The 13,965-nt window shown below is 42.8% G+C and overlaps 1 protein-coding gene across 1 annotated transcript in view; it reads left to right on the top strand.

Moving 5' to 3' along the window:
- Prkar2a (protein kinase cAMP-dependent type II regulatory subunit alpha) overlaps positions 1-13,965 on the top strand; it is a 59,115-nt gene that overhangs the window by 28,019 nt on the left and 17,131 nt on the right. Inside the window, exons 5-6 of the mRNA XM_052187249.1 lie at positions 8,348-8,454; positions 12,827-12,980. Coding sequence (XP_052043209.1) covers positions 8,348-8,454; positions 12,827-12,980 — 261 coding nt within the window. The remainder of the gene's footprint in view (positions 1-8,347; positions 8,455-12,826; positions 12,981-13,965) is intronic.

Genomic DNA, 13,965 nt, shown 5'->3' with positions numbered 1-13,965 from the left:
CAGAACTTCATGTGGTGCTGTTAGTCTGAGACTGAGTGAAACAAGAGCTGAAGGAGTGTCCTGCTTATCTGGAGTGTAGTCTTGTGATGGCTTGGTTGCCCTGGAAGACCCAGCCATATAAATACATGGAGAGGGGCTTTCTTCTTTGCTTAGTGTTAATAAAGCCATTTGTCAATTTTGTACTGTCAGAGTTGTAGGAAAGTCTTATTGCCCAGTACCAGATACACTTTTCCCATTTTACTTACTGAGAAATAACTGATCTGAGCATGGTGGAGCATAAATCAGCAGGAGGCTGAGACAGGGGGATCTCAAATGTGAGGCTGATCTGGGCTGTACATCAAGAGCCTGTTGGAAGAATCAAAGAAAGAAAGCGAACAGGGAGGGAGAGGAGAAGAAAAGAAGGAATCTGACATTTTATATTGTTATTAGTTTTCTTCTGTTGAATTTTTGAGCATGTTACATGTGTATGTTCTGGTGTGTTTAGATGTGGACTAGAGGCTGGATATCGTCCCCATCACTCTCCGCTTTGTATATTGAGGCCCAGTTTCCCATTGAGACCAGAGTTTGCCAGTTCACCAGGTCTAGCTATCTAGCTCTAGCTTGCCCCAGGGGGTCCCCTAATCCTGCCTCATCTGCACTGGGATTATAAACGAGCTGCCACATCCACCTCACACTCCTGCCTGGGTGCTGTAAGCCCAACCCAGGTCTCTACACTTGCATGGCAAGTAGCGCACCCTATGAACTGTCTCCTCAGCCCTATTTTCTCCAGTTTTACAACAAAATTTATATCTAGCTCTACTTGATCTGCCAGATATCTACCCATCCCTTGCCAAAGACGTCACCATACTTCTTCCTAAAGAGTAGAACAGTAATCATTTCCATCACAGCTTTAGCTCTGCAGTCTGATATCAGCACACTTTGACCTGAATACTCTGATGTGCATGTTATGGCCCTAGAGGTCAACTTATGTATGTTTCTAGTCTGTGTAGGAGCCTAGCCGAGGACCTCACACATGCCGGGAAGTGCTCTAGGATACCTGGCTGGCCTGTCTTCAGCTTGTAGAGCAGGGTAGGCCCAGCCTCAAGGTTTCTTATTTTCTTACTTTGAGACAGCATCTCTCTGCATTGCCTAGGCTGGCCTGTAACTCACTCTGTAGCCTAGATAGACCTTGAGGATCTTCATACCTTAACCTCCCTAGTGCAAAGGTCATAGGCCTGCACTGTTAACCTAGCGGTCAGTGCACTAATCTTTAGTATAGTAAAAAGTCTTCTTGTATCAGGTTTGACAGATGCATACACAGGTGATCTTTATTCTAATCAGATGCTATGTAATTATCTAACCAGATAATCTAATCTAATTGTCCTCAATCTTTTTTTTTTTAATTGTCCTCAATCTTAAAATGACTTTTCAGGATTAATGTTGCTCCTCCCCATTCGGAGGCAATTGCTATTTTGATTTATTTCATAATTGAATTAGTTTCATTTATTTTAGAATTTCATATAAATGGAATTATGCAGCATGTATTATTATTAATTTTTTTTGTTTTATTTTTTGAGACAGGGTCTCTCACTTTGTAGACCAGGCTAGTCTCCACCTCAAAAAAGATTCCATGTGTCTCTGCCTCCTGAGTGCTGGGATTAAAGGCATATGCCACCACCACCTGGCACAACATGTATCCTTTTTTTAAAAAGATTTATTTATTTATTTATTTATTTTATTTTATGTATATGAGTACACTGTAGCTGTACAGATGGTTTGTGAACCATCATGTGATTGCTGGGAATTGAACTCAGGACCTCTGCTTGCTCTGCCCCCTGCTTATTATTATATGTAAGTACACTGTCACTGTCTTCTGACATACCAGAAGAGGGTGTCAAAGCCCATTACGGATGGTTATGAGCCACCATGTGATTGCTGGGATTTGAACTCGGGACCTTCGGAAAGAGCAGTCGGTGCTCTTAACCACTGAGCTGTCACTCCAGCCCCACATATATTCTTCTTCTTCTTCCCCCCCCCCCCCCAGACAGGGTTTCTCTGTATAGCCCTGGCTGTCCTGGAACTCACTCTGTAGACCAGGCTGGCCTCGAACTAAGGAATCTGCCTGGCTCTGCCTCCCAGAGTGCTGGGATTAAAGGCATGTGCCACCACCACCCTCAGCTTCCTCCATTCCCGCCTTCTGTTTCCTCTTAGTTTCCTTTCCTGCTCCTCCTTTCTCCTCTTTTCTTTGTTTGTTTGTGTCTCACTATGTAATCCCAACCTAGAATGTATTACTTACTATGTAGCTGAGGCTGGCCTTGAACTCAGTCTTCCTGCCTCAATCTCCTGAATATTGGGATTAGAGAAATGTATCACCACACTGAGAAGATAATGCCCATTTTCAACAGGTTTTTGTTGTGTTTATTTTCCATTTTTTTATTCGATAATGTTGCTAAGCTCAGCAAAATTGCTGACTTGTAGGAATGGAGAGATGGCTCAGATGTTAAAAGCACTGAATGCCCTTCTGGAGATCCTGAGTTCAATTCTCAGCAACTATATGGTGACTCAAAACTGTCTGTAACTTAGTAGCTATACAAATACGAGGCCCTCCAGCGCCCAGATAAAGACCTCACTATGGTCCCATACCTTTATGACACAGTGGCAGTGGAGATCTGCAGATTCTCAAAGCTCACTGGCTTCCCAGGCTAGCCCGTCAGTGAGCTCTGTGCTCAATGAGAGACCCTGACCCAAAAGAAAAGGTAGGGAACAATGAAGGGAAGACCTTCGTATCCACCCCTAGCCTCCGCATACGTGTGCACACACGTACAATGCAGTCCCAAGTGCAAAGGGACACACAGGATTGTAAATTTCACATTTACAGTGAAGTCAAAAGAATAGTACCATGAATACCTTTAAATGCCTTTGAAACAGTGTCTCTCTCTCTCTCTCTCTCTCTCTCTCTCTCTCTCTCTCTGTGTGTGTGTGTGTGTGTGTGTGTGTGTGTGTGAGAGAGAGAGAGAGAGAGAGAGAGAGATGTATGCATGCCCATGTGCTTGCTGAGGTCAGAGAGGAGGCTGAGCGTCCTGTTATGCCATTCTCAGCCTTAGAACTTGAGTACAGGTTCAAAACTAAAGCCCTAGAAATTATTCTGACTTTATCTGTCACCTTTATTTTTGCTGGGATTACAAGCTGTGTCCAGCTATTTTACATAGTCATTAGGGATTTGTGCTCAAGTCCTCTTGTTTGCACACCTGACACTTCACCTGCTGACCGGCTCCTCAGCCCTATGAACTAGTTACCATGCTCATTGTTACTGTCCTCACACAGAAGTCTGTGCCGAGGAGAAAGAGGCATCTCTTGTTCTGAGCTGTTCGTCCTTTCATCTGTAGACCAGGCCGGCTTCCAACTCCCAGGAATCTGACTGCCTCTGCCTTCCAAGTGCTGGGATGAAAGATATGCACCACCATTGCTTGGCACAACATGTGGGTTTTTGTTGTTGTTGTTTGTTTTTAAGGTGAACCTGTTCATATTCTTTCTTTTTAAAGATTTAATGTATGTGAGTACACTGTCACTGTCTTCAGACACACTAGTGGAGGGCGTCAGATCCCATTATAAATGGTTGTAAGCCATCATGTGGTTGCTGGGAATTGAACTCAGTACCCCGAGAAGAGCAGTGTTAATCTCTGGACCATCTCTGCAGCCCCACACCATGGGTTCTTAATATGAGGTTCTTTGTTCTTAGTCAAGACACATATTGTATTTGATTGTGATCGTTCAGTTTTTGTTTCCTATGGTGTAGAGTGATCCCTTTCCCTGATACCGTGGAGTTTCAGGAGAATTACAAGAAGGTGCTCAGAACAAGAACTCGTCAGATCTGGCCTGAGTCGTTCCTTAGTCTGGATTATACGAGAAAATTTGAATGTATTGCCAGTATTTTTTTTCTTCTTTTTTTTCTTTTTCTTGGCAGCATTTAAGTAGAAGATTTCAGGGGATGTCGTCCACGGTTCACACAAGCGTGGGTGGCACACAGTAGTAAGCATTCTTTTTTAGTGTGTGAGCTTGTACAGTAGTCAACACCCATGGGGCTTTGGAATTAAAGATGCCTTTGGCATTTTATTTTAGGAAACACAGTCACTCTGACAGAAATTACATGATCTTTCACAGAAATAACATCATTTTTCTCTTAAGTTAAAGCTAGTATTCTTCTGTTTTTTGCACTCTGGTCCTAAGAATTGAACTCAAGACCTCACATCCTGAGATATGCATTCTATGACTGAGCTGCTATGTGTATGTATGTAAAAGTGCGTGTTGTTGGAGGAGTGCATGTGCTTGTAGAAGCTAGAGGTCAGCCTTGGGTGTCATTCTTTAGATGCTGTGTGCTTTTTTTAAGCAAGGATTTTGGGGAATCAAACTCAGGTTGATTGAGCCATTTCTCCCACCCTTAGCCCATTTTTGTTTTGTTTTGTTTTGTTTTGAGATACGGTGTCATGTAGCTCAGGCTGCCCTTGAACTCAATCACCAAGGATGACCTTGAACTTTTTTTTTTTTGCCAGATTTATTTATGTATCATATATAGATGGGCACATTGTCTGCATGTACATCTGTACACCAGTATACAGCACCAGACAGTTGTGAGTTGCCATGTGGTTGCTGGGACTTGAAATCAGTTCCTTCAGAAGAGTAGCCAGTGCTTTTGACAACCACTGAGTCATCTCTCTAGCCCAACCTTTAACGTCTGTTGTCCCTGTTTAACCTCAGTGTAAAGCTGATGTTTTCTGTGCTCCCTGCCACTCGTTAATCTTGTCTAATGGAAGGACTCCAACTCAAGGCCGAGACCAATGTTTGATCAGAATTTAGTAGTAGTGTTTCCTTTTTATTCATATTTATTCATATAGTTGCTTTCTGGTTATGACAGGTAATGTTGGTAAGTATATAATTATATATGTTATGCATAACTGAAATATGTATATATTTTCTGTTCATTAGATACCATTTACTAAGCAACACTGTGTAGCAAGATGGTCTTCTTACACTTGCCTCCTTAGTCATAAAAATTGATGAGATAGAAATTAAAGTTTTTTAGAAGTTGGCTGTGCTGGCCTACTCAGGTAAGGTACCACTCTACGGGCAACGTGGAAGTGTAAGCTCAATAAACCCTTTCTTCCCCAACTTGCTTCTTGGTCATGATGTTTGTGCAGGAACAGAAACCCTGACTAAGATAGAAGGTTTAAGAGTCTCAGGAGTAACAGAGGAGAACATTTGCTAGCAGGGGAGAGTCTAGGAGTGCCCAGTCTTTGCGCCCAGTCACAACATGTTAAAAATTGACTGGGGTGTGCGTGTGTGCATGTATATATGTGTGTGTCTTTCATTCGTGAACCCAGATTGCTCCTGGGCGGGTGCATGCTTGTGACCTGCTGGGAGCCAAAGTGCTGTAGACAACTACCACTGCAGCAGATGGCCTTGGAGGTTAGCCTGTAGACAACTACCGCTACAGCAGACGGCCTCAGAGGTTGTCTACAGCACTTTGGCTCCCAGCAGGTCACAAGCATGCACCCGCCCAGGAGCAATCTGGGTTCACGAATGAAAGACACACACATATATACATGCACACACGCACACCCCAGTCAATTTTTAACATGTTGTGACTGGGCGCAAAGACTGGGCACTCTTAGACTCTCCCCTGCTAGCAAATGTTCTCCTCTGTTACTCCTGAGACTCTTAAACCTTCTATCTTAGTCAGGGTTTCTGTTCCTGCACAAACATCATGACCAAGGAACAAGTCGGAGAGGAAAGGGTTTATTGAGCTTATACTTCCACGTTGCAGTTCATCACTAAAGGAAGTCAGGACTGGAACTCAAGCAGGTCAGGAAGCAGGAGCTGATGCAGAGGCCATGGAAGGATGTTTCTTATTGGCTTGCTTCCCCTGGCTTGCTCAGCCTGCTCTCTTATAGAGTCCAAGAGCACCAGCCCAAAGGTGGAACCACCCACAAGGGGCCCTCACCACTTGATCACTAATTGAGAAAATGCCCCACATCTGGATCTCACGGAGGCACTCCCCCAACTGAAGCTCCTTTCTCTGTGATAACTCCAGCCTGTGTCAAGTTGACACACAAAACTAGCTAGTACACCTTCCCCTGCTACCCCAGGCCCAATCATGGACAGTGAATTCTCACATGGTTAGTTGGCTTTCTCTCCTGCCACTCTTATAACCCATCCTTCTCCCCGAGTCATGGTGATTCATTCCTGTCTTCCTCCCAGTTGGATACAGATACCGGATTTTGGGGGCCAGATTAATTCAAAGCATTGGAATCAATCCCTAACAATCTGCTCTCTAGATTTGCTAAGGCTATTCATATTCATGTCCAAACATTTAGGAAAGTGACAGCACATAGTTTTATATACAATATACTGGAACCATCCAGGTAGAAGATACTTGTGTAGGTGCAACTAGGGAAATTGGAACTATGATTTAGATAGTCAATTTTTGTTTAAATTGTTGGAAAGCTCTTTATTTTTAAAATAATGGTTATTATCACATGTTAATTATGAAAAGTAATGGGTTTCATTGACATTCCCATATATGTAAATGTTTTTCCAACTGTTCTCCTAGTCTCCTTCCTTTCCTAATAGTCCATAGTCCTTCTTCATTTCCAGGTTTTCTTTCTGTTGTTCAGTTTTCACTTGGAAGAGAAAATATGCACCGCTTGTCCTTCTGTGTTTGTTTTACTTCATTTGACATGACGCTGCCCAGTTCCATCCATTTCCTACAGACATTCCATGACCTCATTCACCTCGCTGTGTAGATACCACCGTATTTTCTCCACCTGTTTACATGGTGATGGGCATATAGGCTGATTTCATATTTAGCTCTTATGAATAGTAACATAAAATATGAATATGTATTTTGTCTGCTGACTTCATTTCCTTTTGATGAATACCCATACTTCTGTGTATAGCTGGATCATACACAGCTCTATTCTTAGCCTTTTGAGGAGCTTACATTCTGTTTTTCATGGTGTTCTAATTTACATCTGCCTCCAGGACACAAGCTCCTTTTTCTTCACTTCCTCACCAGCCTTTGCTAACTTTTCTTACAATACACATTTGATTTAGGGTGGCGTGGAATCTCAATATAGCTCCATTTGCATTTTCCTGATGACTAAGGATGTTGATATTGAGCCCCTCTCCCCATTTTTTTTTCTTTTTTTAGAGGAGATCCTGTACATATATCTTAGTTTGGCCTTGAATTCTGCCTAGGATAACCTTGAACTTCTGATCCTTCTACTTGTATTTTCCGGTGCTTGAATTAAAGTGTTTGCTTATTTAGTGCAGCACTTGGAATCAAGGCCAGGGCTTCTGGAATGTGAGACAAAGCACTGTACCAGCCGGGCTACACCCAGCCCCAGCCAGCCTCAGACCTCTGCCTGCCTGAGTCCTGGGATTAAAAGTGTTTGCTAGCCTGGTCTTTCTTTTAATAAATGTCTCTTTGGATCATTAGACCATTTATTTATTTATTTATTTATTTTTGTTTTGGGGATTTGGTTTTTTTGAGACAGGGTTTCTCTGTGTAGCCCTGGCTGTCCTGGAACTCACTCTGTAGACCAGGCTGGCCTCGAACTAAGAAATCCGCCTGCCTCTGCCTCCCAGAGTGCTGGGATTACGGGCGTGCGCCACCATCGCTCAGCTAGACCATTTATTTTTAACCTGACTACCCTTTCTTCTTTATTTTTAACATTTTGGGCTTCTAGGAACTTAAAAAAATTTTTTTGATATGATGGGGAATTGAACATGGTGCAAATGCTCTGTGCGTGAGCTTCACATCAGCCCTGATATTTATTTGTCTGGAGTTCTGTATATATTTTGGAATTGATACTCTGTCAAGTGGTACATTAAAAGAATTGGAAGGCCAGACTCAAGGGACTGACAGGACCATCAAAATATCCAAGCCCACTGGGTGTGGTGGCTCACGACTTTAATTCCAGCACTCAGGAGGCAGAGGCTGGCGGATCTCTGAGTTTAGAGCCAGCCTGGTCAACAGAGCAAGTTCCTGGACAGCCTGGGCTACTCAGAAGTCCTGTCTTAAAGGCTCCCCCACCCACAGATAGGGAGAGGGAGAGGGCTTGGCCATTGTGCTGTCTTCTAATGAGCCTAAAGCCAAAGAATATAAAAATGCATCTCCCTTAGCTCTCAGGTTTCTGCTTTAATCTTGATGGTAGTCTGGTATAGATCCTTATTATATAAGCACATGCATTGCGATGAATACGACTTTTGTGGGTTTGCTGGGATTAAGGGTGTGCACCACCATGCAGACTGACCATCGTGTTTTCTCAGCAAATGTAAAAGATACCCATGCTCTTTGTGTGTACCTTAGGAGCAGCTTTCCCAAGTTCTGGATGCCATGTTTGAAAAGATAGTCAAAACTGACGAGCACGTCATCGACCAAGGAGATGATGGAGACAACTTTTATGTCATAGAACGGTAGGTCGGGGACGCTTTGTAAATGCTTAGCCACAACTCCTTGGAGTCTTGATTTCAGACAAAAGCCTTATCCTGTACTACATTCATCCCAGAGAGTGCTAGAGCCAGGTGAATAAGTTTCCCAAAGCCTTTCGAGGGACCACAGCTGCCTCTCTACCGACGGCTGTCCCGAGGAGCTTCTGTTGGGGGATACACCACTTCACTAAAATCTAGGGTTGGACAAAGATGGCAGGGTGTGTTTTGTAAACATGCCATTTCCAGTGTTCAATTGAATTAATTCCCTGAAGCATATCTGTGACTCTGTATTGACATGGGAAGCTTTGACTTCCAGCTTGCTTTTGAAATGATTGTACTCCCCTAACCTCCATACCCCCAAAACTTCTGACTCTGCACCAAGTATAAACCATGTTGGAGAAAGTGAAGGCCTGGGCTTTACCTCCCTAATGTGCCTGCATCTTAGTGTCTCAAGCTGAAAGTACTCTCCTGAGAAAGAATAGGGCTTCCATCTAAGTCCTAAAAAAGGAGTATAATCAGAGTCTAAGGTAATAAAATGTTAATGTATTCATTATCCCCATTACCTCCATTCTTTCATGTAATAAGACTTATCTTTATGTGTATGCATAATTACATTAATTAATTTGTGTGTATGTATTTTACTTCTGTGTGATGGGGTGGGAGCGGGGAATGAAGGTGGTTCACTGATGCCCACAGAAGCCAGCAGAGGGCATTGGAGCCCTTGAAGCCAGACTTGGGCACCATCTGCCCATCAGATGATGGGATCAGAACTCCGGAAAAGCAGTATGTGCTTCTAACCCTTGAGCCAGCTCCCCAAACCCCTTTTTCCTTTCAAAGTAACTTCAAAGTTTAAAAAGAAACCAAACTTAGTACAAATAGCATAGAAAATTCTTATAAGCCCAGCCCCACAGGTTAGTGTTCTGCCATGTTTAGTATATCAGTTTGTTTGGAATAAGTTCCAGAAAGCTAGGCCTGGGTGTCTACACCTGTAATCACAGCAACAGGGATGTGGAAGCAGGAGGGTCAGGAGTTCAAGGCCATCCTCAGATACATAGCAATTTCAGAGCCTGCCTGAGCCATCTGAGACCCTGTCTCAGAACAACACACAGTAAGTTTCAGATACAATGTTTCTTTACCTCCACCTCCACCTGTGTTTTCTAAAAACCAGGGCATTATCTTAGACATATAACAAATTTTAAATGAGAAATAAACATTTTTATACAATTGCTGCCACATGGAGGCTTATTTAGGATTTTCTGATTACTTCCCTGAGTTTTGGGATTCTTTTATTGATTGTCATCAAGTAACTGTTGTAAATTTAGCTTATCAAACCTTTGCTTGTAAAAATTTGTAATTATTTTGGTTTTTACATTTATTCATTTGTGTTTTATACACACGTACGCACATACAGGTGTGCGCATGTACAGACATCAGGACAACTTACTGGAGTCAAGCCTCTCCTACCATGTGGGTCTCAGAGACTGAAAATACTCGGGTTGTTAGGCTTGGCAGCAAGAACCCTTACCAGAGAGGCATCTCACTGGCCCATATTCAAAGGAAGTTTTAGTGTATGTGTGTTTCTGGTGCATACATGGCATATATGTGCAGGTGTTGGTCAGGGTCAGAAGAAGGCGGTGGGTGATTGGTCCTGGACTTACAGGTAGTTGTGAGCCGCCTGGCACGAATGCTGGGAGCCTGACTTGGAACTTCTTCAAGAGGAACAGTGCTCTTCACTGCTAGGTCGTTTCTCCAGCCCTGTTCACATTTGTTTTGTTTTGAGACAGGGTTTTTCTTTGTAGCCCTGCCTTTCCCAGAACTCTGTATGTAGGTCAAGCTGGCATCAAACATACAGAGTTTGTCTCTGCCTCCTAGGATTAAAGATGTGTGCCACCATTCCTGGCTTTTTATATTTTAAAAGTTGCTGTGTATGGATGTTTTGTCTGCATGCCTGTCTGCACATCACTTGGCATGCTTGCTGCCCTGAGACCAGAGGACAGCGTTGTATCCCCTGGGGCTGGAGTTACGGACGAGCATGATCTGCCATGCAGGTGCTCAGAACTGAACCTGGGTCCTCTGGAAGAGCAGCCAGTGTTTATCGCTCTGACCCCTCTCAAAATTTTGAATGAAAAATTTTACAACTTCCTGGTTAACTTTTGTGTCCTTGGTATTACTGGCTAATTAATTAAAATTATATATTTTTATTTAATTTAATATATATTTAAGTAATTTAATTATATACTTATAATTAAATTACATTTATTATATTTTTATTATTTTATTATTTATATTACATATTAAATTATAGTCATAATTACATTATTATAATTGAGAGTATTTTTCCTTAAACATTTTTTATGTGTATGGGTGTTTTTCCTGCATGTATGTATGTCTTTGCACTACATGTGTACCTGGTGCCCACTAAAGCAAGAAGGGCATTGGCTACCCTGGGACTGGAGTTACAAATAGTTATGAGTTACCTTGTGTGTTGTGGGAAGTAAACTGTATTTCATGGAAGAGCAGCCAGTGCTTTTAACCTCTGAGCCATCTCTCCAGCCCCAGAACAGTTGTTTGTTTAACTTTTGCTGTTATATTGTCTGGTGAGTAACCCTGCAATAAACCTTTTCAGTATTTTTATCTCTTTTGAATGATTTCACCAGGATTATGTGTGCATATGTGTTGATGTGTGCCAGTGTTCAGAGGTCAGAGGACACCTCAGGTGCTATTACGCAGGTGCTGTCCACCTTATTTGAGGCAGGGTCTCATCAGCCTGGGGCTCACAGATTAGCATAAGCTGGCAAGCTCAGTTATCCATCTGCCTGCCTTCTGGTGCTGGGATTAGAAGTGCAGCCCACCACAGCCGGCTTTGTTTGTTTGATTGATTGACTCTTTCAAGACAGGGTTTTTCTGTGTAGTCCTGGCCATCCTGGAACTCAGAGAGCCACCTGCCTCTGCCTCCTGGAGTGCAGGAATTAAAATTGTGTGCCACCAGCGTCAGACGTGCAGATACTTTGCCATTTGAGCCATCACCCTAGCCCTCAATGGATCTCTTTGAGTCACTTGTTGATAATGTTGTTAGTTGTCTTACAGAAATTCTGAGAAGTTTGTTTGCTTCTTAGTGTGTATGTCCATTTCTCTAAAGGGTAGTTCTGAGTATTTTTTGACCAATCATTTACAATAATAGGTAGAAAGTTGTTTATTTTAATCAGTTCAGTCCTTCTTTTCAACACACCATGAAGGAAAACTTTACAGTCAACTCAATGCTTTCCACAAAATACTTGATAAAATTCAACATCTTTTTGCAATAAACCATCAGGCAAGATATAGTGGCTTATCTCTGTAAACACCTAGGGAGCTAAGGCCAAAGGTCAGGAGTTCAAGGCCAGCCTGGATTAAGCTGAAAGACCCTGTACTCCCTCCATCTTCCTAGGAAAGACTGAGCATAAGAAAGGGTGCCTATGCTCTCCATTTCTATTAATATTGTGCTTGAAGCTCAACCAGTGTAATAAGGCAAAAGTAAGAAAGTCGTTGCAGGAAAAATCCTCAGGAATGCTAGCTACAAAGAAGAGAGTGAACTGAGCAAGTCAGTTCATCAAGGTCGGAAATGCAAAGTCAAATGCAGGGCTGGAGATATGGCTCAGCAGTTAAGTGGACTGACTGCAGCTCCAGAGGATCCAGATTCGATTCCTAATGTGTTATGTGGCAGCTTATGACCATCTGTAACTCCAACTGCAAAGAATTGCACTTCCTCTTGGCCTCCTTGGGCACTGCATATACATGCTACATAAATATTCATGCGCATAGAATTTAATAAAAATAATAACCATGTTACATGAAAAAATCATTTGTATGTTTTAGCAAAATTATGTTGGTTACCCTCCCCCCATTTGAGACAGGATGTTATGTATCCTAGATTTACCATAAACTCCCCCGTAGCTGAGGATGATCTTGAACTTTTTTTTTAATGTATTATTAAGTGTAAGTACACTATAGCTATCTTCAGACACACCAGGGAAAGGGCGTCAGATCTCATTACAGATGGTTGTGAGCCACCATGTGGTTGCTGGGATTTTAACTCCGGACCTTTGGAAGAGCAGCCAATGCTCTTAACTGCTGAGCCATCTCTGCAGCCCGATCTTGAACTTTTGATTCTCCTGCTTCTAACTCTCCAGTGCTGTAATTACAGAGATGAACCACTGGGCCTGGTTTATCTAGATCAGGGCTCAAACCCAGGACCTCCTGCGTGCTAGACAAATACTCTCAACTAAGCTCTGTCCCCACCTCTGCCCCGCTTATGTGTTATATGTATCAGTCAGTTTTTAAACTTATTAGAAATAATTATTTCTTGTCATTCTTCTAGGGGAACGTATGACATTTTAGTAACAAAAGATAATCAAACCCGTTCTGTTGGTCAGTACGACAACCGTGGCAGTTTTGGAGAACTAGCCCTGATGTACAATACCCCAAGAGCTGCTACCATCGTCGCCACCTCAGAAGGCTCCCTTTGGGGACTGGTGAGTGAGTGAGACATGCACGGGTCATGTTGACTGTCTTCTATAGCCAGCTACCCAAACATGTGATGTTCCCTCAGCGACTTAGCAGCACGTACTTTATTCTAAGCTATAGAAATGCCAGTGGTCTCCTGTCCTCTCACTCTCTGGTCTCTCTTGCCCTCTTGGGCTCTTCCCTTCCTCCTTCCCTCCTCCTCTCTCCACGTGGTCATGGCTGGTCTCCACTTCTCTACTCTCTCCTTCTCTCTACCTTTCTCTGCCTCTACTACCCCCTTAGCTCCCCTCCCCAGGCCCTGAATAAACTCTATTCTATACTAAAAAAGAAGAGAGAGAGAGAGAGAGAGAAAGAGAGAGATGTCAGTGGTCCATATCCTTGTAGTGGCAGGGTTCTTGCTACATTTATACAGATATATTTTATAAAGAGGGAGAGGCCAGATTGAAGTAAAACTTATCAAACTAGTCCAGCTTTGCAAGACATTGGTGTGATCCATACATGTGTAATGTATACCTAGACCAACCTCTAAAATGGTCTCTAGCTGAAAGCAGTGCATGTTTCCTCTCAGCTACTCAGGAGGCTTGAAACATGAAAATCACTTAAGCCCAGGATTTCAGGGTCAAACTAGGCAACAGGGTGATACTCCATCTCTCTCCCTACTACCACCTCCAAAAATTGTATAGAGATGTAGTCAAATTTTATAAACCAAATTCCTAATATGATAATTCATATGCTATCTAATAGGCCAGTGGTGGTACAGTCATAGTCCCAGCGCTTAGGCAGAAGCAGGAGGATCGCTTCGAATATGAGACCACGTAGTCTGCATAGTGAAGTTCAGGCTAGGGAGCGCTGGGAAGCAAGAGCCTGTGTCCATAAAACAACCTGTTGTTCTTTGGCAGGCTTAGCAAATAAAAGCACTTTCTGAACAGGTGTGACACCCTGAATTCAGTCCTCAGAACCCACAATGGAAGGAGAGAACTGAATTATGACAGT

The sequence above is a fragment of the Apodemus sylvaticus genome, chromosome 7 (assembly GCF_947179515.1).
Source record: "Apodemus sylvaticus chromosome 7, mApoSyl1.1, whole genome shotgun sequence".
Classification (NCBI taxonomy): Eukaryota; Metazoa; Chordata; class Mammalia; order Rodentia; family Muridae; genus Apodemus; species Apodemus sylvaticus.
This window is presented reverse-complemented; position numbering and strand designations above follow the sequence as displayed.